Raw genomic sequence first — 27,800 nt, 5'->3', positions numbered from 1 at the left:
TAAGTTGGGCAGCAGTCAGCTTCTGGAGTCTCAGGGACCCGGCCCGACTGTCCTGTCCCCTCATTCTCCCAGGGGACCTGGGGGATGTCACTTCTGGCCCTCTGGGGTCCGCTTCCTTTTCGCCTTTGGCTCCTGGCAACCGGCCATCTTTGCTTTGGCCCCCGCCCGAAGCCGCCACTGCCTCCTGGGGGCCCCTCTCCTGCCATGGCCCCTGGGCCGCTCCTGGGGCGCAGGGGGGTCACCGCCTGCTCTCCGCTGCCGCCTCCTCCTCGTGGATCCTGGGCTCGAGTTTGAATGCAAGGCCTCCTTTGCACGTCTCCCTGAAACACAAGGCTGAGTGAACGAAGTATCAAGGTCAGCTCCAACTCCTGAGATTGTCCGGGGTGGCAGGCCTGGAGGGCAGAGACACAGTGTTCAGCACGACGGCCCTGGGAATGGACCTGAGTCAGCCACCCAGGGGCCTGCATCAGTGAGGCTGGAAGGTCCACAGCCACCAGGTGGGTGTGCAACCTACGGAGACTGACCGGGAAGTGGGCCTTTAGGACGACCAGAGTGAGGACAGGACCAGGAGAGAAAGAAGTGGGCGAAGACGAGATGGACAGGGGGCCCAGGCTCAGTGTGCGGGGCGGAGGGGCTGCCAAAAAGGTGGGGCTGGAGCTCAGTCAATGTGACAGCTGTGAGTGGCATCCAGGGCCCAGCCTGGGGTGGGTGCGCAAGACGTCCAGACTGCAGAGCAGCCTGGCATAAATGGACCCGGACAGGACTGGCCTGGGCTGGAGCAGGGGTGAATGGGGACCCTTCAATGGGCAGGTCACATTCCAGCCACTGGCCTGTGTACAAGTTGGTGAGGAGGGGAGAAGGGAGGGGGAGAGGAGCAGGAGGGGGAGGGGAAGAGGGAGGATGGGGGAGGGGAGGGGGAGCCTCCAAAATCAAGGAGGGCGCAGTGAGGTCAGGGGCTTCCTGGAGGATGCTGCAGAGGAAGGGGAGGCGTGGAGCAGGTCAAATCAAAGATGGACAAGGGTCAGGAAGAGGCACCAGACCAAGCCGCAGGGAAGGAGAACGGGGAGGACAGCGAGGGCCTCTGGGCCAGGGTGCCACATCTCCAGGACACGAGGGCAGTGGGGAGTGGGGTGGGAAGGCTTGCAGCAGGCTGGGGAGGAAGGCAGGGAGTCATGTCTAGAGGGAGACAGGCCACAGTCATAGGTGACATGAGCAGGGGAGCGGCGGGGAAAAGAACCCAGGTAATGAAGCCAACGCTGCCAGGCCTACCCGTCTTGTCCCGCAGCTGGGATCCGGACAAGCGCTTCTTCATTCTCACCCGCCTCCCGCCCCGCGGATTCTGGTACGCTTCTTCTGGGATGTCAGCTTCAGGGAAGAGGCCTGTGGACCAAGGCAGGTGGTCAGGAGGCTGCGGGCCAGGATGCTTACGGTCCGTGCGTCCACTGCCTCCAGCACCCCGCAAGCACACCGCCATGAGTTTTTGGCAAGGAGCCCTGGTCTGATTCCCACACGGCCAAGGGCAGCTCACGGGGCATTGCCAGACACTGTCTGGAGGAGCCCATGTGGAGCGCTGAACGCACCGCGCGCTGCCTCACAAACACTCAGCTGGGGAAGAGGCAGGAGACCCTTCAAAACCCTGATGGCTTGCGTCACACAAGCGTATTTCAGTCAAAACCCACCAGACGAAGCCAGTGTTCACGTGTTCTGCTGTATGTTAACTTCACCTAGAAAGTAACACCCCAGCATGAAATATTTAGAAGGTACATTCTGACTGAGGGGTGGAGGTAGATACATGATAAATCAAAGATGATAAAATGATAATAGTAGACTCTTAAGTACTCATCGTAGAATCCTTGAGACTTTGCACATATTTAAAATTTTCATAATGAAATGTTGGAGGGAAACACTTACATCTTCAATCTTACACTTTCTAGGAAACTGTCTTTCAGAACAAGCCATGGCAGCTCCAGCAGCCACACGCCGAGAAGTGGAGCCATATGTTGTACCACAGGCCAGCAGCGCGGCTGGCCCGGGGAACTTGCCAGAAATTCAGGTTCTTGGGCCAGCCAACCCCCACCCCTCACACTCAGCCCTGAGAACCCCTGGGCTTCACCAGAACGAGAGTTGCACAGGCCCATGGCAGCCTCCCCAAAAGAAACACCACTGGCCTCCCACAGCCACCGGTGCTGGGGGTGAGCACGTGACCCGATCCACTCCCCAGAGGACAAGATGCCGTCGAGCCTTGCACCCAGCGCTCACCTTCCGCGAGGGCCTGCAACCTGGAAGGACGCGAGAGTCACTCACCATGCATCTCAAGAGGAGGGGCCGCCCCCCAGGGAAGGCCCTCCCAACCCGATCTCTGAAGATGGGCCACCCATCTGAAGATAGGCAGAATGGAGGGCCGGGGCACTCACTTCCGGATCACTTTGTAGAGGCGCTTCCGGTTCTGCGGAGGGGTATCCTGGCGACTGGCCATCTCAAACAGTCTGTCAGCAACAGCCTTGTAGTCAAACTGTTCAACAGAGAGATGCCACGGAGGCCCAGTCAGCCCCCAGGTGCTCCCAGAATGAGACCCAACAGAGAACAAGCAAGAGGACCAACGCCAAGGCTGCCCGATGCCCCCGGCTGTGCCCCCACGCCCTCCGCCACCCGGGAAATGCCGGCCCTAGCGAACATGAGGGGACGCATGGCGAGCCTCTGCACAACTGTAAATCCTCCGGGAGCCATGTCAAAATGAGCAGGAAGGAACAAGTAAAATTAACCTGGTGAATTTAGCCCAAGACATCTAAAATCTTATTAACGCATCAAGTAATCAACATCTGACACTGACTAGGAAGGAACCTACAGGTCCAATCCACCTGAAGTCCCCGATCTTTTCTGCTGAGCTCAGGCTCCGATGGGGGCCTGAAAGGCCCCCGCTCAGCACGCGCCACCCCAGTGGCCCCAGCACCTGAAGGGGCCGGGAGCAGAGGCGGGGTGACTGCCGAGCCGGGAAACCTGGGCTCAGCCTCCCGGGGCCAGGTCCCCAGCTCCCCTTTCAACAAGTCTGTGTTCTACAGACGAGCCTCCAGGGTCCCTGCCTCCCACCCAGGCCCAGCCGGACAGATGCCGCCCTGCTTGACGCCCAGAGCTGAGCGCTGAGCCCACAAGCCCAGCCACACACCTGGAGGACAGTGCTGGCGCTGTCGTCGTCATCTCCCGCCTGCTCGTCCAGGGGGGGCTGAGCCCTGCAGACAGAACCTAGAACGGAAGGGCCCTGCAGGCTTAGACACGCCTAGTGCCGCAGGAGTTACAGGCCCAACCTGGGACCCAGGCTCCCTGCCTGCAGGGCCACAGCTGGGCTGAGGAGCCCACGGCGGGATGGCAGGAGCACTGAGGGCCTTGCCCCAGGGCAGCGGTGCCCCCCAGACAGGGAACCAAAGAGCCGTCCCGGAGGCGGCGGGGCCTGACCACTTCCAGTGAAACCAGGAGGGGCTGACCAAACAAGGGGGCACCTCAGGCAGGAATGGCGGGCCAGGAGCCCCAGGAGGAGGAGGGAGGGGGCTGTCCGGCCATGGGGCGGCCTGGGCTGACAGGCAAGCAGGGAGAGCCTTTTCGGGTGACGGAGCGGACACCAGACACTTGGGGCCCTGCTGTCTCCACCTCCAGAGGACAGGTTTGATCAACAGCTGGCCTGAGCAGCGAGCATGTGTGGCGAAGAATGACAATAGCAGGGTTGTGGGCAGGCCCTAGGCCACCATGGGCCCCTGGGTCCATCTGCGCTGGTCACTCAGGCCTCTGAGGACAAGGAGGGGAAGGAGGGCCAGGAAGGACGTCCCGGACGGCCGCAGAGTGTTGAGGGGGATGGCTGACAAACAAGAAAGCCAGGGGGGCCAGCAAGGGTGCTGGATTCAAGAGGCTGCAGCAACCAACTCTTGCTCCTACCATCCAATGACCTCCCATCAGGGCACAGGACTGTCCAGGGGTGAAAGGACGGTCCCTTCGACAAATGTGCCAGCACACCCAACATCAACACACAGAGAAAGAAGCTGGACCCTTTCTACCACAACAGACTAAAATTAACTCAACCCAAACCAAAGATCTAAAGAACCAAAACAGTGAAACTCAGATGAAAACACAGGGCAAAAGCCTCAGGAGACTGGATCTGGCCACAATTTCTTGGACTAAAGGCACAGGTAACATGGAAAATCAAGACAACCAGACTTGATGAGAACTTTCAAATCTGTACATCAAGAGACTGTGAAGATGATTAAGAAGGTCACCCATACAGCAGAAGACACCTGCACATCATAACCTGGAGAGGAGTTACAGCCAGAACACATGAAAGAGCAAGTTAGTCGCACAGTCGTATCCGATTCTTTGCGATCCCACAGACTGTAGGCTGCCAGGTCCTCTGTGCATGGAATTCCCCAGGCAAGAGTACTAGGGTGGGTTGCCATTTCCTTCTCCAGGGTCTCCTGAATTGCAGGCAAGTTCTTTACCAACTGAGCTACTGGGGAAGATACTAGAACATAAGAAGACCTCCTAAGACACAACGAAAAAACAATGACAAAAAATGGGCCAAGGGCTTGAATAGACATTCCTCCAAAAATATATGAAGAGCCAACAAGCACATGAAGAGGTGCCTGACACCAAGTCATTAGGGAAATGCAAAGCGCAGCCAGAGAGACAGCGCTTGCACTCAGGAGGAGGGCCGCGATCAGAGAAGACGAGAGACTGGGAGGACGGGGAGGAACTGGAGCCCTCCTGCACTGCTGGCGGGAACGTAACGAAGCCGCCACTGTGGGAACAGCGTGGCGGTTTCTAGAAAGTTAAACACGGATTACCCGAGGACCTAGCAATCCCACTTCTGGGTGCAGACCAAAAAGAATTGAAAGCAGGGTCTCAAATAGAAATTCGTACACCCATATTCATAATAGCATTAACCACAACAGAAAAACACAGAAGCAACCCCAAACTCCATCTACGAATGAAGAACAAAACGTGAACTACACATTCAATGCTGTATCACTCAGCCTCAAACATTCCCACACAGGATACGGCATGGCTCAGGGAACTAAGCCAGACACAAAGACAAATACTGTGTGAGCCGGCTGCTGTAAACACAGACGCCGACAGGCGGGCTCACAGGACTGACAGCAGGGCGGCGGGGGCCAGGAGCTGAGCTGGGCAGTACGGGCACAGCTTTGGTCGGGGAAGATGAGAAGTTCCAGAGACGGACAGTGATGACAGCTGTACAACGTGAACACGCTTAGTGCCCTGAGCCGTGCACTCACATGGTTAACAAAAGGCAGGGGTGGAAAAGTCTGCAGCTGGTGGAGGACACGCACCCCTAAAGGCATAAGGACCCACCACAGATCCCCCCGAGGACACGGCCATAAGGCTAGCTGGCGCCCCCCGAGGACCCACTCAGCACAAGGTGGACAGGCTGGACTGTCCCTGGACTCACCCTGGAGCGTGCAGTCCTCACCTTTAGGGGGCTCCCTGGACAGCACGCCCCGCTCCTGCGCCTCCTCCTCTGACAGCCCCTCCTCCTCCTCTGACAGCTCCTCCTCCTCCGACAGCTCCTCCTCCTCCAGTTCATTCATGAGCTCTTCAATGGCCAGTGGGGCCTGCTCCACGATTGCTTCAAAGATGCCTTGAGCGATGTTGTGCAGAACCAGGGAGCTGAGGGGTAACACAGAGTCGCCGTCAGCTGGACCATCCTTGCGCCCGCCCCTCCCCATGCTGGCCTCTGGACCCCACTGGACCCTCGTGAGCACACGGCATCTCCCAAGGGCAGCCCCTCCAGGACTCAACGGAACACAGGAGGCAGGCGGGAGACAGCACTCACTCCTGAGTCTGGGCAGCGATCGTGCAGAAGGGCCCGATGAGCCTGAGGTTCTGGTCCGCGGTCAGCTGCAGGGAGACGGTTGGGGCTCAGCTCCCGGGCCACAGGCACCCAGCAGCCTGGCTACTGCCCGCCTCGCCCTGCCTGGCCGCCGACCACCTACCTCGTGGGCGCCAACTTTGGTCAGCTCCTCCAGGAAGATCTCAATGAAGTGGCTCTTCACCCCGTTGGGGGCTTCACTGTCCGGGTGCAGGATCTCTGTCGTTAGCAGCTCCAGCAGCTGCTCGGTCAGTCTGGGGAAGAAGCGGCAAGTCAGGCAGCAGCACCAGGGGCCACTGACGCCAGCAACACCAGGGTGCTGTCCCCGGACCAGAAGGGACCCAGGCTGCGACACACACACTTACCGAATGTCACCCTCAGTCTGTTACACACATGAGAATGGAAAAGGGCTGGAAAAGCAGATCACTAGCTGTTTACACAGGGAACGGGAGGTTACCAGCTTCTCCGTAAGGATCTGAGGCTGAATTACCAGCAACAATGAGGCTGGAACTACCTCCCTAACAACATCCCCCAAGTTAACACAGGTAACACCATCACTTCCACAGAGCCCGCTGCAAACCCTGTGCCGCCCCCGCCCCAGACAGCAGGGCCCTAAATCCTGATATGAGGGACACTGTCTCACATCACTAAAAACCAGAGGCTGCCCGGCCCTAAACGTGGAGTCAGGTCACCCACAGCCATTCTCAACCTAGAAAGACAGCTCCAGTAACTACAGTCCAACTCCTGCTGATTTTTTTATTGGCTGGAGGTTAGGCCAGGGGCAAGACTTGAACTCTGCGATCCAGAAGACGGAAAAGTCCTACAGTGATGCAGGCCGTAAGTTGCCCTTTCCAGTCTGGTAGCTGTTTTGACATCTGGGTCCTAGATTTATTATCCTTGTGCTTAAAAATAAATTGCTTTACCATCATTTTTTAAACACAAATCAATTCAAAATCAGCTGTTTCTTAAACCCTTTCCCCTAGCACCCGCCCTCCCCAAATTTGGTGGCGGCAGGACACTCACAGGTGGGATGTTTGGACACACTTGCAGTAAAACAAAAAAGTAGTCTCTATAAATTCCACACCCAATTCCATGCCCCTTTTGTATCAAGCACAGACCACCACCACATTTTAAAAGTAATTGTCAGAGTCCCTTGGTGGCCTAGCGGATTCTGGGCTTTCACTGCCATGGCTGGGGTTCAAACTGGGGTTCAAACCCTGGTTGGGGAACTGAGGTACCACAAGCCATGCAGCACAGCAAAAAAAAAAAAAAAACATTCTTTTAAGTACTTGTCTGCTGGAATTAAAATTGCTTTTCAATGTTTTTAAAAAGTTTTTCTGAGTTCTTTATATTGAGCTCGCCTATCATTAGAAAAAAATTTTTTTTAAAATTTCAGAAACTTTAAAACGTAAATCTGCAGAAACTCACTTTATGTTGTGATGTCAGTCCGCCCCCTGGAGGTTTGGAAACCTGCTGGCGGAACCTGGACCCAGGGCGGCAGGTGAAAGACAAGTCCAGGCAGGAGTAGCCCCGCCCATCTGCCCAGGGAGCCCTGCCCACCTGTCTCGAGGAGGGAGTAGCCGGGAGGGGTAGCTAAGACCAGCAGAGCCCTGCCCAGCCCCACTGGAGGACCCTACCCGGCTGCCAGTTGCCAGGGAGGCCTGAGGTGAGCCAGGAAACACAGACCCTCTCAGTCTGGAGGGACACAGACCACCCAGCAACGGGTGTGAACAGAACAGGCACCCACCTCTCATCCCATCCCTGCATCTGCAGGGCCTTCAGCGCCTCGCACAGGACCATCCGCATGAGCTGTGGCACAGGAGGAGACCCCGTTAGCAGACCAGCCCAGAGCCCCCCCATTGCCCGCCATCTGTGTGCCCACCGTGCACCGTGGGCCCTTGAGAGTGGTCGGGTGCTGGGCCTGGGGCCGAGATGCCAGCCTCCCAGGAGAAGCAGGATGGACGCTGGGGGGCGACCGCAGCACCAGGACTGATGGCTGTGATGGACGTTCCCAGAGTGAAAATAGGACGAGGAGAAGCCCCTCTTCAGGGGCGGAGCCTCCAGACACACCAGGTCTGCAGCACATGAGGTCACCCCTCAGCACTGTCAGGAGCCTGGATGCCGAGCCTGGCTCTGGAAGCGCTGTTCCCCAGTCCAGCACCATGGGGGCCCTTGCAGGGAGCAGGCAGCATCCTCACCATGTAAAACTTGTCCAGGCGCAGCCTGTCGATGCCCGGCCACTCACGGTTCATGGTCTGCCAGAAGGTCTGAAGGAACAGGTGCTCTAGGGGAGGGACAAGACCAGAAGAGTTGGGGGGAAGTGGTAGCCGCCTCTGGAGGGCAGGGGAGAGCAGAGACCATGAAGAAACTTGGTCACGATGTCCCAGGGCGGTGGCCTTGGGGACCCTCAGCCTGAGTGCGCTAAGAGCAGTGCTGCAGATGTGGCTTAAAAATGGGACTTTCAGGAACCTCAGAAAGAAAAGTACAGCCCAGCCACAAGCCTGAACCATAGCCACATCCTCTGAACAACAAGCGTAAAGAGAAGGTGAGGCTTAGCAGGAGAGGCGCTGCCCAGGCTGCCCCTCCCCACACGGCCACTGCCACTGCCCCCGCCCCAGCACCTACCCCCCACCCCACCACTGGCCCCACTGGATCCGCTGACCTGATCAAACACAAAACCCTGCCAATAACAGGGATGTCAGGACCAGGGGGCTGTGGGTTCAACCAGGTCCCCCAAGTCCTAACCCTCAACCCTCAGCATATAACTATATGTGGGAGACAGGTCTTTAAAGAGGCGATGAAGAGAAAAGGTCACTGGTGAGGCCCTAATCCAACCTGACTGCTGCCCTTATAAGGTGATTCAAGACACAGACATGCACAGCCAGACGGCCACGTGAGGACACAGGAAAAGACGGACATCCACACGCCCAGAGAACAGGCCTGAAGAGATCCTGTCCTGCTGACGCCCCGACCTCAGGACACGAAGGCCACCACTATCGCCTGCTGCAGAGCATTCCCACAGAGAGGGCTGGTCAGACAGCTCAGTGAAGGACAGAACTGCGTCCATTACCTCGCTCAAGTGTCAGCAACTGGACGCTCTGTACCTGCCCTCCTGCTGAGCACGGAAACGCCTCTGTATGTTCTTAAAAGGTGAAACTTACAGAGAATGGATTTCCTCAGATGCAGTACAGAGTCTCCCAAGAGAAGAAAGTAGTGTCCGTAACTGCACAACCCCTGCTTTTGATGGCTTCGGCTACTGAACCATAACCAAACTACACCCACCCACACAGCCCGGGCACCACCAGCAATGGTCCCCGTGGCCCCAAGGTCCAGACCAGGGAGGCCGCCCGGCCTTGGCTGCCCTTGGAGTAGGGTAGGGGGGTCACAGATGCTGGCACACGGGCCCCGTCCCCAGAGCGCGACTCAACAGGACCAGGGTCTACATACACATCAGGATTTCTAAAGACACAAGTGATGCCAAAGGGCAGGCGGCAGGGCTGAGGATCCCTGATGCTGGTCTGAAGTAGAGTCAGGAAGATGAGCTGGAGGGAGCTCACGCTGTCAGCTGTGGACACTCCACAGCTTCCACTGAGACTCTAAATGGAAGGCATTAGCACTCCAGACCTCGGAGGGCTCCAGACCTCTGCCCTGGGTGAGTGAGGAACACACGGTGGAAACCAGAATAGCCTCTCCCACACCAGCAAACGCCAGCCGGGATGGGGCCCTGGCTCCCACTCTCAGAACGCAGGCCTCATGTTCAGGGGCTGGGTCTCTGCAGATCCAGCCTCACTGCTGGGGCTCAGCGTGGCAAAGATACTTACGTGCCTCTGTGGTCTGGAAAGCATGCACAAGCTGGGAAATGGTCCGGCCAAGTTCCTCCTGCACAGGAAATAGGACAAACGCCCTCAGTCCCTGAACAAACGGGATCCTCTGCAACAAGCAGCGGCAGGAAGAAACTTAACTGTCCTCACTCATCGTGGGATCCGGCTCCACAGGGCCCCGCAGCCCAGCGAGCTTGGGGTCCGGAAGTCTCACACCACTAGAAGAGGCCTCCCCGAAGGCCATGCCCACCTAACCTCACAACAAGCAAGGGCAGGGACTGCCCTCCTGACCGAAGCCCAACACTCAGTAACAGAGACCGACAGTCAAAGCGGGGAGGGGAGCAGAGCCTGGCAGCACACAGCCATCTGAAGGGGGTGCTGAGGAGACCCTCCAGGTTACTAGCTGCCTGCCTGCCTCGGTGTACAAGCACCGCCTACTGCACTGGACCCGAGCGTAGCACCTGAACTTCATTAAGTACCCTCACTACTCAGGGTGTCCTGAAGAGCGGACAATCCCCACTGAGACACACCCCAAGAAAGGCGAGTGCTGGAGGGTAGTGAAACCTGTAAGACACACAACAGAGGACGTGTGCCAGGATACACGTACTGAACCCACGGACAGCGCAACAGCAGAGCAACCCTCATGGACTCTGGGCGCTGATGATACGTTGGGTGGGTCCATGGACTGTGAGAAAGGGCCCACTCCAGTGGCGGTGTGGACTACAGGGGAGGTGGCATGTGAGAAATCACAGTATCTTCTCCTCTCATGTTGCTGTGAACCTAAAACTGCTCTAAAACATAAAGTCTATTTTTATAAAAAACAATTAAGAAAAAAAGGCTAGGGACGTCCCTGGTGGTCCAGTGGCTAAGACCATTCTATGTTCCCAATGCAGGGGGCCCAGGTTTGATCCCAGGTCAGGGAACTAGATCCCACATGCTGCAACTAAGACCTGGTGCAGCCAAACAAATAGAAAAAAGGAAAAAATACTTGCTTCGGAAGACCTGGGTGCTGTCCCCTGGTTTCCAGCATTTCAGCACTCAGCTCATCATCTCTGACTAACACAAAACAGACAACCCAGGGACTTCTCCAGTGGTCCAGTGGTTAGGACTCTAAGCTTCCACTGCAGAGCGATGAGCTCAATCCCCAGTCCTGGTCAGGGTCAGGGTACTAAGAGCCCACAACCGCCCCCACCTCCAGCCAAAAAAAGCCAGAAAACCCAGTTTTCAGCCATGATGTACCCTGGCATTCACCAGCATCACTATGGTGCCCAACTCACCAAGTGTGAAACCCTCCCTAACCCAAGGCCCTGGCCCTCCAGGCCTTAAGAAAAAATAGCATCAAAGCTATAAAACTGCGCTCAGCACATCTGCTGCAGTAAAACGAGGGCTGACAACACGCTCGTCTGCCCTCCCACTCATACTGCGGCCCCAGCGCCTTCTGTAGCCTCCTGGGCACTCACCTGCAGCAGTGGCTTGTCCTGCATCCACATGCAATAGAACAGCCCTTTCCACACCTTCAGCAGCTCATCATGAGTGAAACCACCTGCGCCAGAAACAGCACCATTCAGACTAAATGAAGCCCATCTTTTAGTGCCAGAACAGAGAACTGTGACTGCCTGAATTAGACCAAAGTCCTCTTACTGTACAGGTATCTGGCCCTCGCTCTCAACCAACTCTCCCAACTTAGAACCTGCTGGCCAGTGGCTGCAGGGTCTCCTCAGGTAACTGCTGTTTGATTCATTCAATAAATGTTTACCGAGAATCTCCAAGCATCAGAGACTGTGCTCCATTTTTGAGATTCAAAATTGAATGAGTCACCATTTCCTGGGCTAGATGGTGGCTACACAAGTGAATCTGTTGGCCATAGTTCACCCAGTGTTACACCTGGGCTTTGTACACTTTTCAAATTTTAAAATTACACATTACCTTATTCAGGCTCGTTATGACAAAACTAGACAGCATATTAAAAATCAGAGACATTACTTTGCCGACAAACATCCATCTAGTCAAAGCTATGGTTTTTCCAGTAGTCACGTATGGATGTGAGAGTTGGACCATGAAGAAAGCTGAGCACCAAAGAATTGATGCTTTTGAAATGTGGTGTTTTGAAAAGACTCTGAGAATCTCTTGGACTGCAAGAAGATCAAACGAATCAATCCTAAAGGAAATCAGTCCTGAATATTTACTGGAAGGACTCATGCTGAAGCTAAAGCTCCAATACTTTGACCACCTGATTAGAAGAACTGACTCATTGAAAAAGACCCTGATGTTGCGAAAGATTGAAGGCAGCAGGAGAAGGGGATGACAGGATGAGATGGTTGGATGGCACCATTGATTCAATGGACATGACTCTGAGCAAGCTCTGAGAGTTGGCCATGGGGTTGCAAAGAGTCAGACATGACTGAGCAACTGAACTGACTGACAGATATATAAACTGACTGATGAAGACAGATATATAAAATCACCCAACAAGTATATACTGAGGTCTTAACTATGTTCTGGCACCCTCCTCCAGAGCAGTGGTTCTCAGACTTTATTAATAGGATGGCATCACCTGGAGGGTTTCTTTAAAGATTCCTGGGCTTCCCAGGTGGCGCGAGTGATAAAGAACTTGCCTGCTAATGCAGGAGACAAGAGACGTGGGTTCCATCCCTGTTGGTTAAGATCCCCTGGAGGAGGAAATGGCAACCTGCTCCAGTATTCTTGTCTGGAGAAACTCGTGGACAGAGGAGCCTGGTGGGCTATGGGCCATAGGGTCAAAAACAGTAAAAGATGGCTGACAAGACTAGGCACACACACAGCCCATCTGCCAGAGCTTCTGATTCAGCAGGGCTGGGATGGGACTCACAAATTTACATTTCTAACAAATGTCCAGGTGATGCTGAAGTTGCTGATGGGGCCACGTTCTGAAAACCACATTCTGAGAACCACCAAGGACTGAAGGAGAGGTGATTTCTGACAACTGTATGCTGCATGAAACTCAGACGCAATCCAACAATTACACAAGAAAACACTACCAACAGTGACAAATGCCACTCTGAGAGAAAAAAAAACATGGTGCCCAAACAGTGGCTAGCAGGGATAGTGGAATATACGGGTTGACAGGGTCCTGTTCCCAGAGTAAAGCAAGTCGGAACTGGAAATAGATTAGGGGCTTGGCTGGGGTGGGGTGGGGGGTGGCCCTCCGCAGAGGGACACATGGCGGCCGACAACGAGGTGACGCCGAGCACCTTCAAGTCAGTCAGCGTGCATAAGGGGATCAGGGCTAAGCGCTGAGGCAGGAGAGCGAGCCGGCGGGTGGGTGGGAGCATCGCCACGGCCCGACCAGGCTCCGCCCAGCCGGCCGGACCACGCGGAGGCTCCACGCGGTTGGAAAGTCAGCTAACTCGGGCCGCCGGCCCCCAACCCAGGCCACCCCGCGCCTCCAGCCCGGCCCGGTTCGCGAGACGCCCCCGGCCCACATCCCGCCAACCCCGCGCCAACCTTCGGCCCGCTGAGTTCTGGCGACGATGTACTTCCGGAGCTTCCTCACCGCCCGATCCCGGGTCACCTGCTCGTTCCCCGCCAGCCGCTGCGCCAGCTGGATTTCGGGCGGGAGTTGTACTCGCGGACCCATGGCGACCGCGCCAAGACCCCAAGATGCCAGTTACCTCGCCGCTAGGCCTGGGCGCGTTGCGTGACGTCACACTCCCGCGCCGGCATCGATGGGATTCGGTGTGACGTCACGCTCCCGCGCCGACTCGCCAGCACTCGGAGTGACGTCACGTACCCGCGCCAGCCTCGCCGGGTCGCACGCCTCCGCCTCCTAGTGGCAAGGCCTCGCAACGACAAGTGCGCGGGGCTCTGTCTGGCTCCATTCCTTCTGGACACTGACAATTAATAGGAGGCCAGCATTTGCCCGCCTTTTGGGAGGCGGAGAGGTGCTGTAGTTCACCCTTGGCTGCTGAGGGAAGGCTCTTCTTTAGCAAAGAATGCCAGCGAGCACAGACAGGAATGGTGGAACTGTAGAAAGCCCCCAGTGAATCTAGTGAATGTTGGTTCAGGCCAAGGTCATCAGAAAACGCCACGATGCCAGGGGAGGGTGGTCACGGCGGAATTTGCGCGAGTACCGCTCACGCCCGCAGTGGCCTGCCGCCCTGGCGGGGCCCCCACGCTACAGCACCGTCACCCGTGGGGCACTGTGCACTGATCTCGTCCACCCTGTAGGTCCGCGACCGGCCTGGAGCGCAGAAAGGCGGAAGGAGGCACACAGGGCAGAGGGAGGCAGTCGCGAACCTGTTGCGTCACAGCGCCCCTCAGTAGCCTTTTTCAGTAATGGGTCATGTGTCAGGGGGACCCAGGGTCCCCGGATTCATTGATTCACTAGGAAGACTCTTGGCTGTGATTTATTATGGCAAAAGGTTCAAAGCATAGGGAAAAGGTTTATAGAGCACATGTTCCCCTAACTCCCCAGCAAACAGCTATGACAACACATTGAATGTCAGGAGGAGCTTGTTAGAGATCAGAGTCAGGGGCTTCTGGGGGACTTTCCTGGTGGTCCAGTAGTCAACACTCTCCACTTCCAATACAGAGATTCACTGGTCTCCCGAATGGCTCAAAACACCGCTAAAAAGTTAAAAAGCCCAGAGTTGTTATTATGAGCTGGTCACATCACTCTCTACCAGACACACCTAAATTCCAGACTCCCACAGGGAAAGCAGATGTTCAGCACCTGCTGTGTCGTTGGTCCAAATACCTTAGGCCCATGAGTCACTCTTATCACAATTAGGGTGATGGGATTGTTGTTATTCACTCACTCAGTGGAGTCTCTTTGCAACCTCATGGACTGCAGCACGCCAGGCTTCCCTGTCCTTCACTATCTCCTGGAGTTTGCTCAAACTCATGTCTATTGAGTTGGATGCCATCCAACCATATTATCCTCTGTCACCCCCTTATCCTCCTACCCTCAGTCTTTCCCAGCATCAGGGGCTTTTCCAGTGAGTTGGCTGTTTGCATCAGGTGGCCAAAGTACTGGAGCTTCAGCTTCAGCATCAGTCCTTCTGAGGAATATTCAGGATTGATTTCCTTTAGGATTGACTGATTTAATCTCCTTGCAGTCCAAGGGAGTCCAAGACAAGAGTCTTCTCCAGCACCACAATTCAAAAGCATCAATTCTTCAGTGCTCAGCCTTCTTTATGGCCCAACTCTCATATGCATACACGACTACTGGAAAAACCATAGTTCTGACTCCAGACATTTGTCAGCAAAATGATGTCTCTGCTCTTTAATACACTGTGTATGTTTGTCATAGTTTTACTTCCAAGGAGCAAGCGTCTTTTAATTTCCTGGTTGCCGCTGAAACAGAGCAGGACCCTCTGGTCCTTGCCCCCCTGCCCCCCACCATGTCCTCTGCCTGCCTTTTGTATGTGGAAAACTTTAGTCAAAGAATAAGTTTAATCAGAGAAATGAGAACATGTGAAAACAAAGAAAAACAGTCTTAAGGAGACTAAATAATAATAATATAGTCATTAAGCATAGTCAAGAACCTTTAGTTCTTTCTCAAGGGCTGTAGATAACATTCTGAGTCATATCCTGTGAGCTGTCCTATAGATACCAAAACACCAGGTAGAGAAGTTAACTACACGATGACCAGACCATACCCAGGACATGAGCTGCCACGATTCCGAGAAACGACCGCAAAGAAATGGGAAAAAATGTACACCCTGGAACTGAAGATTAACTGTACCTAAAATAACCAAGACGATGCCGGTCAGACTGCATTGATGACCAATTTGAAGATGACTGTGCTCTTTCTGCAGGTAACCTCTCCACCCCAACTCTGTCTATAAAAGCTCTCACCCCCTGCTTCTCAGGGGGTGGGAGTCGGCCTTTGGACACATATCTGCCACCCTACCACACAGACAGTTGTTGACATCTGAAATAAAGCAAACTCTCCTTTCCACCACCCTGGCCTATGTATTGGCTTTTGAGCTGTGAGCAGCCCGACCCACACACTATTCAGTAGCATAGTGACCATCTTCGGTGATTTTGGAGCCTAAGAAGATAAAATCTGCCTTTACTTCCACTTTTTCCCCATCTATTTGCCATGACGTGATGGGCCTGGAGGCCATGATCTTAAGTTTTTGAATGTTGAGTTTTAAGGAAGATGAAGAAAATCTCCAAATTCAGGTTCCCAGCTAAGGGTCAAACTCATTTGCTGGACTCTCTAAGGAGAGCAATCAGGCCTTATATTAATGCTTTTCTGCACAGGCAAAGCAGTAAATATTTCCATATCTGTGGGCCAAAACAACTGCTCCTTTGGTGCATAAAGCAGCTACAGGCAACATGCAAACAAATGGATGAGACTCTGCTCTAATAAAGATTTATTTACAAAAACAAGTGATGGGCTAGGATTAGGCACAATGATTATAGTTTGCCAACACATGGTGGAGAAGAATGTCTCAACTTTTAGGAAATAACGTGATGTGTTCAGTGAGAATTAAGTGCCGTGACGTCAATAAGTGGATAAATGATCACATATATGTAGTATACAAGCGAATATGGCAAAATGTTGACAAGGATTGACTCCAGGGGAGGAATACAAGTGTTCATTGCCCTATTCATCCAACTTTTTCTGTTTGAAAAAACTATTTAAGTTTTTCACCAGCAGTGGCACTGTTGAACAGGACAAGATCCCTGCCTCACCAGCCAGGACTCAGCAGAGATGCCAGGCAGTAAAGTAACAAATCCTTGCACTCCAGAGAGGAAAGCACTCTGGGAAAAGCCAAAGCAGGAAAAAGGACAACAAAGCCCAAAGAAAAGAGCAATTTTAATAGACATTCAGTGAACTTCCAACACAGAATTTCACCAAAATAATATAATGAAATGGAGCAACATATACTTTAAAACTATTGGGTTGGCCAAAAAGTTAAGTTGGGTTTTTCCCTAAGCTGTTATGGAGAAAGCTAAATGAACTTTTTGTACAACTCAACATATTTGACAGTGTATTCAGCTATTAGATGCTGACAGCTAATGAAGGATTTCTTGCATATTTAGTGGAACTAAAAAATACATGTCTTTGTTCAGATGAAATAAAATTTATATTTTAAGGCAGGATGAGAAAATGAAGCATAAAATTCTGTCCATTCGGGCCTCCTTCTGCCTTTGATGGCCAAGTGCATCCAGATTATACATTAACCAGACCGCCTCAAAGGTGGGAATGCCTGTTCAACCATAAAGATCATTTTTGTTTCGTTTTGTTTTTTTCTGACACTGGCAATGTGACTTCTTAGAAGAACAGCATTCTTTCCCAACTTCGCAGGGGGTCATGGTGACCGGCTGCTGGCTTTGCTGCCTGGACTACGTATCCTTGGTGAACTGTATCTAAAATGTCAGGATGTCATTTTGATGGATGGTTCTTTGTCTCGAAAATGTATATGACCATGCCTTTGACTTCTAACAGCCAGAACAGTCTTCAGAATTTTCTATAAGACTTTCTCCTGGGTTATAATCCTCAATTTGGCTCTAATAAAGTTCTCTTTTCTTGTCAACTGAATTTTCCTTGACAGTTCTACATGCAAAATTATCCTTCTTTAGGAGATTTTCCAAAATCTGCTGTGCGTCGCAGGCAAGAACCACCCATGGATATTAATCAGTGGCAAAAGGGGGATAACAAACATGATATTCTTATAGCCTCAAAGTACTTATTGGTTAATATGAAATTAGTAATGTTACAATGGAGAAATCCCGCAGACACACCTTCACTCAAGATGGAGATCTACATCACCAGTGAGATGTATGGACGTCAGCCCTCAAAGTGACGCATTGAAAGGACAGCATCACTTTGGTGGTGTCCCTGCCCCAAACACACAGCCTCCACCTCATCAGGAGAAACATTGGACGAGCCCAAACTGGGGCCATTCCCCAACATAGGCAATCCACCCTCTTTAAATGTGTCAAGGGTGTAAAAGGCGAGGGCTGTCCCAGTTTGACGTCACTCAGAGGACTTGACCAGGAGGGGCCAGGCAGAAGGAACTGAGGCCAGGAGGATGCTCGTGGAAGTGCAGTGAGATGGGCCTGGATTCTGGACACAAGCTCCTCACGGGGCATCTCAAGGCTCACTTCCTGCCTTGGGAGCCACTATGTTTAGGCTTGTGGAAGAGTTTAAGGGTGTCCCTGGTGGCTCAGATGGTAAAGAATCTGCCTGCAATACAGATTCGACCCCTGGGGCAAAGCCCCTGGTGAAGGGAATGGCAGTCCATTCCAGTATTCTTGCCTGGAGAATTCCACGGACAGAGGAACCTGCCTGGCCATAGTCCATGGGGTCGCAATGAGTCTGATATGGCTGAGTGGCCAACACTTCAAGAGTTTAACATTTAGGGAAACTGGATGAAGAATTCACAAAAACCCTGTAGTATTTTTGCAGCTGAAAATTATTTCAATATAAAAAGTTTTTTTTTAATTAAAGTTTAAAAAGAAAGAAAAGTAAGGGACTTCCCTGGTGGTCCAGTGAAAGACTCCCAGCTCCCAATGCAGGGGGCCCAGGTTTGATCCCTGGTCAGAGAACTAGATCCCACATGCTGCAGTGAAGATCGAAGAGCCTGCATGTCACAACTAAGACACAGGGCAGCCAAATAAAGAAATAAAAATGAATATTTAAAAATTAGAAAAGCAAGAACAGAAAATCTGAGAAGACTTGGGGAAACGGGGTATTTTTCCCATTTCTACAAGCATTATACACCCCTCACCCCGTCCTACCCCAAGGGCAGGGTTTTTCTCTGTCCTACTGGTCTGTACCCAGGACGGCGCCTGTGAGGTGACAGTGTGCAGAACAGATGTGGATAGCTCACCGGGTACAAATTAACAACAGAAGTGTGCTCACGTATTCGACAAATAACAAAAACCAGCATCTCTCTTTCCTGCAGCATCGTGGGGAGCCACTTCCCATCCTGAGGTTGTCCTGCTTGTGTTCACTTTCTGGGACCTGGAAAAACCCCTGTTTATAGATCCTGTGTGTCTTCCTAAGTCATAGTCTTTCAACTCCAGACCAACTTGGTGCAGACGGGAAGGGTGTGTGTGTGACACCTCTGAAGCACAACTTCATATCTGTGCTAGGAAGCATGTCTGTTGAACCAGGGAGGGATGCCGTTCCCTGGAGAGGCTATAACAAAGTGCCAAAAACTGAGTGGCTTAGAACAATAGAAATGTATCATCTCCCAGTTCTGGAGGCCAGAAGCCTGAGATCAAAATGTCCACAGGGCCACGCTTCCTCTGAAGGCCCCAGCGGAGGGTCCTCCCTGCCTCTTCCTGATTCGGGGGCTCCTGGTGTCCCTTGGAGTGTGGCCGAGTCACACCAGTCTCTGCCTCCATGCTCACACGGCCCCCTCCCTGTAGCTCTGTCCTCACACGCCGTTCTTTCCGTCTCTGTGTGTCCTCTCATTTTCTTATAAGGACATCAGACACTGGATTTAGGGCCCACCCTCATCCACTATCAGAGAAGGCAATGGCACCCCACTCTAGTACTCTTGCCTGGAAAATCCCATGGATGGAGGAGCCTGGTAGGCTGCAGTCCATGGGGTCGCTAAGAGTCAGACACGACTGAGCAACTTCACTTTCACTTTTCACTTTCATGCATTGGAGAAGGAAGTGGCAACTCACTCCAGTGTTCTTGCCTGGAGAATCCCAGGGACGGGGGAGCCTGGTGGGCTGCCGTCTATGGGGTCGCACAGAGTCGGCCACGACTGAAGCGACTTAGCAGCAGCAGCAGCTCATCCACTATTAATTCACCTTACCTAATTACATCTTCGAAGAACTCATTTCCAAATCAAAGTTCCATTCTCAGGTTCTGGGTGGATGTGACTCTGAGGGGACACTATTGAACTCATTCCAGAAGGGGTAAAGAAGACAAAATAACTGACAGTCACCACCACCTAACGAGTGCCTGCCATGTGCGAGGACTTACTCACAAACTATATAAAGCCTCTGTAAACTTTAAAAGAATCCTGCAAGGAAGGGGTGGATCTTGCACTTTTAAAATATACATTCTTTGATTTATTTGGCGGCACTGACTGTTCCTCGTGGTATGCAGAATCTTTAGCTGTGGCATTTGAATCCCGGCCCCCTGCACAGCCTTAGCCATGGGAGTGACAGAGAAGTCCTGAATTTTGCAGTTTAGGTGAGCGAGGAGGCTTACAGGGGATGCTCTTGCCCAGAGTCTGTAAGAGACAGGTGAAGGTAACACCCAGGCCAGCCCGTGTGCCCACTACAGCTGTGAGCGCCCCACGTGCGGGCCAGGACCACTTCACGGGTGGCAGGTGGTTCGTGTGCCCAGTTAGCAGCATGGGCCTGAACACGAGGGCTGTGCCTGGTATAGCTCAGGTGCTGCCTTCGTGAGATTCTTGGCACTCGTAGAACAAGGGCCTGAAGACTCATTTTGCACATGCATCAGACAGCCCGGCAGATCAAGCTGTGGTCGTGGCCCCGCCCCTCCTCCTCCCAGACCCCCCATCCCAGCCCCCTGGCCCCTGCGGCTCCAGGACTCACAGCCACTCACTCCATACTGGCTGCTTCTGCCCCCATATTCATCCCTCAGTTGTTATTATAGAAGATTAAGGAAAAGGAAAAAGTTAGGGGAGGGAACCAACCACGGTCTCATGCATGCATGCTAAGTCGCTTCAGTCGGGTCCAACTCTTTGCGACCCCATGGACTGTAGCCTGCCTGGCTCTCCTGTCCATGGGGTTTTCCAGGCAAAGATACTGGAGTGGGCTGCCCTGCTCTCCTCCAGGGGATCTTTCCAGCCCAGGGATCAAACCCATGTCTCTTATGTCTCCTGCATTGGAGATGGCAGGGTCGTTACCATTAGCACCATCTGAGAAGCCCGTGGTCTCATGGTCTAAAGGAAAAATTTCTGACAGATCTGTTCTCTATTTTCTGTGCATAGGATTTTTATTAATTATATGTCAATTAAATAGAATCTATCAATTGTATTAACCACATTATATTGACTGTTTTGAAACTGCTTCTCAATAACACACCTAGCATTCTCCCATGATGTCATTTACTCCTCAAGAATGAACACTATTCCAAAAGAAAACTTTTTTTTCCTAAAAACAAAGAGTCCTGGGACTTCCCTGGTGGAGCAGTGGCTAAGACTCTGAGCTCCGAATGAAAGGGGGATGGGTTAATTCCTGGTCAGAAAACTAGATCCCATATGCCAAAACTAAGAGTTCAGATGACACATCTAAGACCTGGGACAGCCAAATAAATAAATAAACATTTAATTTTTTTTTAAAAAAAAGAGTCCTTTAAATAAAACTTTAGAAAAGTACAGAAATTCACAGAGTGTTGTTAAATACCCATTCCCCCCTTCTAGTGATGGCTACTGTTAGCATCGGTGAGTGTCCACCAATCCCACAGATGCCTGGGCCCCACCAAGCCCCAGGGACTTGGAATCTAAAGGGCTAGGAACTCAGGGTTACAAAAAGCACCCAGCGCTGCCAACAGCAGGACCCTGGACGACACAGTTCTATAGACACTTTTTCCCAACTACACAGGGCTCCTGGCTGTGGACAGAGGCTGGGCAGTGAGGGGGCTTCTAAATTCTGGGATGGACATTTTTATACTAATAGGTAAATCTTCTGTCCCCCGATTAATTTTCCTTTACAAAATTCCTAGCACTGCCTGCTTTCGTTGTGAAGTTTTATTTTTGATTTACAAAAGTGTGTAACTGTAACTGAGCAGGACCCTATGGGGCCTTCTCGGAACAATATGTATACGTGTGCTCAGTCATGTCTGACGCTTTGTGACCACATGGACTGTAGCCTGCCAGGTTCCTCTGTCCATGGGATTTCCCAGGCAAGAAAACTGGAGTGGGTTGCCATTTCCTCCTCCAGGGGAATCTTCCCAACCCAGGGATCAAACCTGGTCTCCTACATTAGCAGGTGGATTCTTTACCACTGAGCCACCTGGGAAGCCCAGACCGTTCCCTTACCATCCTCCACCCACTTCTTGTCTGTAGAAAAAACTTTAGCCAAAGAATAAATTTAATTAGAGGAGTGAGAACATGCAGAAGCAAAGGAAAGCAGTCACACAAGACAAAATAGTAAGCTTAGCCATTAAAGACAAGGATCTTTGGGGAATACCCTGGCAGTCCAAAGATTAGGACTTGGTACTTTTACTGCTGGGTGGGGGTCTGGATGCCATCCCTGGGCAGTGAACTAAGAGCCTGCCAGCCATGTGGTGTGGTCAAAAAGAAAAAGAAAAAAAAAAGACAAGGACCTTTATTTCCTCTTTAAAAACCTATGATTAACATTTTGAGCCATATCCTTTGAGCTATTTTAGAGATACTGAAACCCCCACCCAGTGGAAGAAGTTAACTTCATGATGACCAGGCTATAGCCATGACGTGAGCTGCTCCATCTTGCACAATTCTGAGAACTGGCCACAAGGAAATGGGAACAAACCAACTCTGGAACTGAAGATGAACTGTACACAAAATGATCACGAGGGTGCTGATCACACTACCACAGGACCAACTTCAAGATGACTCTCAAAGGGAGCGCGTCTGACTTCAAGATGCCTGTCAGAGCTGACTGTGCTGTCCCACACGTGGCTCCCCCTCCGCCCTGGCCTTGCTCCCCTGGAGCTCCCCTTTGAAAGCTCTTGCCCCCTGATCAGCAAGGGGGAGTTGATTATTTGAGACACCTTCTCCCCAGGATTGCCAGCTTCCTCATGACAGCCATCTTTCCTTTTACCCAACACTTGACTCCTAGTATTGGATTCCTGAGTGACAAGCAGCTGAACATGAGTTCCGTAACATAAAGAGTCAAATGTTTATTCAATGCCTCCTTTGTGACAGGTATGGAGGTAGGAACAGTCCTGGTGCTGCCTGTCTGCTGGGGACCTGGACAAGCATCCGTACATCATTAAGAGACACACACAGAATAGCTGGGTTGGCCCAGGACAGGTCAGAGGTGTACCCAGGGTGTCACCTGCCCCATGTGGGTCCCAGTCTTTCCCTTCTGATTCTTCTAAGCTTAGAAAAGCTTTTGCCTACATTAGTTGATAGCAACAGCCCTTCACCATGTACATCTGTTTCCTCCCCGATTTCCACACCTCCCTCCACCTTTCAGAGGGGGCTCAGGGCTGCCTCTGCTTGGCTTCAAGGGGCCTGGCTCAGAGGTATAGCCTCTCTCTGCTGTGCCTCCAGCTCACCTAGGCTGCCAGGCCTGTGATGGATCCTGATGCAGGAGGCGGAGCAGAGATGTGCCCACATGGGGTACCAATTTTCAAGTTTATATCTACTGATATTCTCCTTGCTACTGAAGATAAATAGGGGAATTTAATAAATGCTTAGTTGTTTAGATGTGTTATCTTTTTTATTTTTTTCCCTCCATCCTCCTCCTCTCCACCCCCACCCAGTCAGAGGATTTCTTGGGCTAGAATTTAATTAGCAACAGACTCTGCAGATGGAGTTTTTGCCTGATGGTACAGAAGCAACTGGAACAGAATGGGGCACAGGTGGGTGAGTCGCCCTCCTCAGCATGTCAACAGGGATGCACATAAGCTGGGGTGGGAGGGAGCAGAAGACGCCCTTTTGGACTACTTTGAGCTGAAGGCAATCAGGACCCAGTGGCCCCAGAAAACATTATGACCTCTTCGTTAACTTTCTTGGTGGCTCAAACTGTAAAGAATCTGCCTGCAATGCAGGAAACCTGGGTTTGACCCCTGGGTCGGGAAGATCCCCTGGTGAAGCTACCAATATTCTTGCCTAGAGATTTCTATAGACAGAGAAGCCTGTGAGCTACAGTCCATTGGGTTTAAAAGAGTTGGAAGTGACTGAAGTGACTTAACAACATAACAACCAGAAGAAGAGCTATTATTAGAGATAACTTTTTTATCTGACTTACCTGCACAGCCAGGGAAGCACTGACCACCATCCTCGCTCTCTGTATCTCCCTGTGAAGAGCCCTCCTCCCTCGGGGAGCCCCAGGTCCCCACGCTATTCCTCAGCTCAGGGTGGCATAGAAGCCTTAATTGCCAGACTCATCACCCTTGGTCTCAGATCTTCGGGGCTCCTGTATGTCAGAAATTAAATTTATACTTCTCCTGTTAATTCTGCTATCAATTTAATTATCAGTCCAGCCAAAGAATCCAGCCAGGAAGAAAGGACAATGTCTGCAGCTCTACAACTGTCTTGCTGGGGAAGAAGGGGCCATGAGACACTGAGGAAAAAGCCACTGTGGCTTCTACTGACTCTGGGATAATCAGAGATCACAAGGGAATCTTCAAAGTTGCTTGAATTTAAAACAATTTTTTGGCTTCACTGCAGAGCAGGCACCTGGCATCTTAGGTCCCCGACCAGGGATTGAACCCACGCCCTGTGCAGTGGAATCATGAAGTCTTAACCACTGGACTTCCTAGCAAGTCCCCTAAAATTTTGATCCTTCTGAATACAGATTTTTCAAATTGAAGTGAATGGCCCCAGGGATCTACGTGAAGAGAGGAAACTCACTCTCTTCCCCTGGCTCCAGTAAGATGAGAAGCTGTGGCCTCAAGCAATGAGACAAAGACCTCAGCATTTTTCAGGACCTTTGGTAGAGAAAGTAATGCTCATTATGGGTGAGATTTATGTTTGTTATTACACACAACGGTAGTGATAACATCATCCCTTCACCCTAGGGCTCAGACACCGACCCAAGCATTTTATGTCCATTAACTCACTTGGTGCTTAATTTAGACACAGAGAGGTGCAGCAGTTACTCCCATGCCACACAGCAGGTACACGGAAGGGCTGGATCAGCATTAAACCATTTGACCTTATAGCCTGCCTTCCATGGCAGCTTGAAAACATGTCTGGACCCACGTCTTCAGCAATAAAGCAACACTGACTTCATAAAGCAGCATGAGATACTATGTTGTTGCTGTTGTTGTATCATCGCTCAGTTGTACCCAACTCTTTTGTGACCCCATGGACTGTAGCCCACCAGGCTCCTCTGTCCATGGGATTTCCCAGGCAGGAATACTGGAGTGGGTTGCCATTTCCTCCTCCAGGGGATCTTCCCAACCCAAGGACTGAACCCACCAAGCCACCTGGGAAGCCTGGACACTGACTATACATACAGACAATGGCCAGACCACGTACATGCAACTAGAGAACTCTAACCCACAAACTCTGCGACCACCACCCAGAAGCCAGACCACAGCCTTTGCAGCCACCAGCCAGGAACCTCACAAGTGAGCCATGACTGCCATCTTCTCTAATTTTTGCTCCTCCCCTTTCTAACCTAGGACAACCAGAGAAAGTCAAGAATGCCCTTGAAATTAATCACATAGGATCCTCAGCTTAAAGCGAGCCTGCCCACAGCTTCTCCAGGCCTGGGGCACACCTAAGCTTTCCTCCTTTCTAATACAAGCTGTGCCCTCCTCTGCCTGCCTGGGAGGCTCTGCCAAGACCCAAGTCAAGGTGGAGGACCCCTGCTACAGCCAACTCTAAAAAACAGCCGTCCACAGGTGTGTTACCCTCCTACTTGCTTTTATTTTTAAAATAAAAACCATTGCTGCATGGGCTTTCTCTAGTTACAGCGAGTGGGGGTTACTCTCTAGTTGTGGCGAGTGGGCTTCTCACCGCGGTGGTTTCTCTTGTGGCAAAGCATGGGTTGTAAGGAGTGCAGGCTTAGTGGCTGTGGCCTGGCCCACCAGCTTAGTTGCTCCACAGCATGTGAGATCTTCCTGGACCAGGGATCGAACTTGCATCCCCTGCATTGGCAGGCAGATTCTCAACCACTGAACCACCAAGGCAGTCCCCTCCTATTTGTAAAAGGTGAGCACCTGCAGACCAGTCCAGCAGGAAGAGAGGGTCACGCACAGAGAGGCGTCTCAAGGTGGGTCACTCCCAACAACCCCCATCCCCCCGATGTAGAATCACAAAAGCCACAGAACTGCTTTCCTTGCCCTTCTTGCTCATTATTTTCTGATGTTTTGTTTTCAACACAGAGTTTTCCATTTTTATGGGGTCAAAACTGTGTCTCATTCATTTATTAAATTAAGGATTACAGGAGTCTTGAAATGGAGTCCTGTGACTTCAGAGTCATGCCCAGGTGTCTCTCTTATCTTGCCTGCTTGTCCTAGCCAGACCTGTTCCATCACATTCTGTCTTATCAATAAAGAGTAGTGAAGGTCAGGGGCCTGCCGCCAGTGTCCCATTCAGCATCACTGATTATGTGCTGCTGTGAGTCATCTTCCAGGTACGATAACCTTTTACAGAGTACACTGAGACAGCCCAGGGTCACAGACTACCAGATCAAAGACATTCCGGCCATAAATGATTAAGACGATAACCCCAGGGTCTTCCCTGGTGGTCCTTAGGCTAAGACTCCACACTATGCAGAGGACGTGGGTTCAATTTCTGATTGGGGAAATTAAGATCCTAAGTGCCAGGCAATGTAAAAAAAAAAAAGTTTCATTTCAAGGATACCACCTGTTTTTAATGATCTTTTATTTATTCATTTGTAGGAGTTCTTTATATATTCTTATCAGATATGTGTAATGAGAATATTTATCCCAGTGGGTGGTTCATCTTTTCATTCTCGAAAAACTATCCTTCAATGAATAGTTCTTTCTTTCCATTAAATGCAAATGATCAGTTAAAAAACAAATAAAAACTGCTGACTCAGAGACTTCCCTGGCAGTGCAGTGGCTAAGACTTTGCCTTTTAATGAAAGGCTGCATGTTCAACCCCTGGTTGGGAAACAAAAATCCCACATGTCTTGCAACATAAAATACAAAACATAAAATAGAAGCGATATTGTAACAAACTCGATAAAGACTTAAAAAAAAACAAAAAAAAACCCCTGCTCACTCAGCCCAAGGAGGGTGGACCTGAGGCTGTCTCCCCCTCGCTTGCTTTGCTGGTGTTAAAGTGCAGCTCTCTGAGCTTGGGCCTTTGCTGGATGTCAGCTTCTCCTTCCCTACCTCCCCAGGCCTCAACCTCACCCGACCTCCCATGCTTCCCTGAACTTACAGACCAGGCTCTGCCCTGGCACATCCCAGAAAAGGCTCCTCTCCCCACACACCTGCTCACTGGCCGCTCCCACTGAGGCTCCACGCTGGGCCCCTAGGAGGCAGGGCTGGCCTGCACCTGCAGCGTCAGCCCCCAGGGGTGGCAGAGGCCCAGCGCCCACTGAGGGGCAGCTGGGCCTTTCTGATAGGCCAGTCCTGTCCAGACAGCTCCCAGCACAGCCCCACCTTGCCCCCAAAAGACTGGGACCCTTTCTTTCCTGGATATTGCTGCTGCTGCTGCTGCTAAGTCACTTCAGTCGTGTCCGACTCTGTGCGACCCCATAGATGGCAGCCCATCAAGCTCCCCCGTCCCTGGGATTCTCCTATTACACATACTCTAAATCCTAAGCGAAACGGCCAGAACTAAACCCTTTACTAACGCCCTCCGCGTGACCCCCACCCGGGCCTGAGGCCCTGGGAGTCATCGCCTCGCTGCCACTGAACTCCTTTGTGCCTCTTCTGTCCGTCCACGTCAGCCCTTCACCCTGCCCTCGGGTCACACGCCCATGGTGAGCACAGCAAACCGGCACAGGTAGGGCGCTGAGCCAGGCCTGGGGATGAGGGGCGCCGGGCAGGGGCTTCTATTCCCCTCGGCCCTGGACAGCTCTCAGGGCCAGCTCCCCGCTCCTCTGCGAACACAAACACTTCTCATTTCAAGACCCATCACTGTCACTGCAGACACCGGGTCAAAGTGTGGGCACCTGGAAGACAACACAGGAGAGAGGGTCTGGGGATCCTGAGTGGCCCGGGAGGCCGGGAGGAGGCAGGCTGGACCACCTCCAGCCCGCGTCCTGCCCGGCTGCGACCTAGACGAGACCACCGCTCAGCGCCCACCCCGGCGTGGCAGGGACCACCTCTCTCCCCGGACCCTGCAGGCCGCGCCCTCGCCCACACCCTCCGGCTCAGCCGCCCGGGAGGACGACACCAAACCCCGGGAGGGGGGACAGCCCTACAGCACACGATCTTTGGTCCCGAGACAGTGCCCACCGGGGGTCCCGAGCTGCGGCCGTTCTCCTGCCCCACTCAGTCCGCACCGACCAGGACGGTCCGCACTCCATTTCCTTCCGGGATG

General features: G+C 52.2%; 1 protein-coding gene across 3 annotated transcripts; it reads right to left on the bottom strand.

Moving 5' to 3' along the window:
- On the bottom strand, positions 1–27,800 carry RRP1 (ribosomal RNA processing 1). Of its 3 annotated transcripts, none has more exons than XM_070466853.1 (13): positions 27,716–27,800; positions 11,151–11,233; positions 9,691–9,748; positions 8,068–8,153; positions 7,617–7,678; positions 5,994–6,123; positions 5,834–5,898; positions 5,471–5,667; positions 3,164–3,240; positions 2,415–2,512; positions 2,260–2,279; positions 1,270–1,380; positions 1–392 (listed from the first exon to the last, which is right to left on the bottom strand). In XM_070466853.1, the coding sequence occupies exons 2-13, from the start codon at positions 11,178–11,180 to the stop codon at positions 88–90; spliced, it is 1,239 nt and encodes a 412-aa protein (XP_070322954.1). In that variant the 5' UTR covers positions 11,181–11,233; positions 27,716–27,800; the 3' UTR covers positions 1–87. The 3 variants fall into 3 exon arrangements, with proteins under 3 accessions (XP_070322954.1, XP_070322953.1, XP_020739225.2); XM_070466852.1 differs by lacking the exon at positions 27,716–27,800 and adding an exon at positions 13,174–13,390; XM_020883566.2 differs by lacking the exon at positions 27,716–27,800 and adding an exon at positions 13,174–13,388 and having other exon boundaries at positions 1–320.

Source organism: Odocoileus virginianus, chromosome 4, assembly GCF_023699985.2.
Source record: "Odocoileus virginianus isolate 20LAN1187 ecotype Illinois chromosome 4, Ovbor_1.2, whole genome shotgun sequence".
Lineage (NCBI taxonomy): Eukaryota > Metazoa > Chordata > Mammalia > Artiodactyla > Cervidae > Odocoileus > Odocoileus virginianus.
The sequence above is the reverse complement of the archived record's forward strand: the minus strand, read 5'-3'. Positions and strand labels throughout refer to the sequence as shown.

Coding starts and splice junctions, on each gene's coding strand:
- RRP1 (XM_070466852.1), bottom strand. CDS start 13,306: ATGGGTCCGCGAGTACAACTCCCGCCCGAAATCCAGCTGGCGCAGCGG. Junction 8,154..9,690: donor TTTCCAGACCACAGAGGCAC/GTAAGTATCTTT, acceptor TCCCTCCCCTAG/AGCACCTGTTCCTTCAGACC. Junction 3,241..5,470: donor GTCCAGGGAGCCCCCTAAAG/GTGAGGACTGCA, acceptor CTTCCGTTCTAG/GTTCTGTCTGCAGGGCTCAG.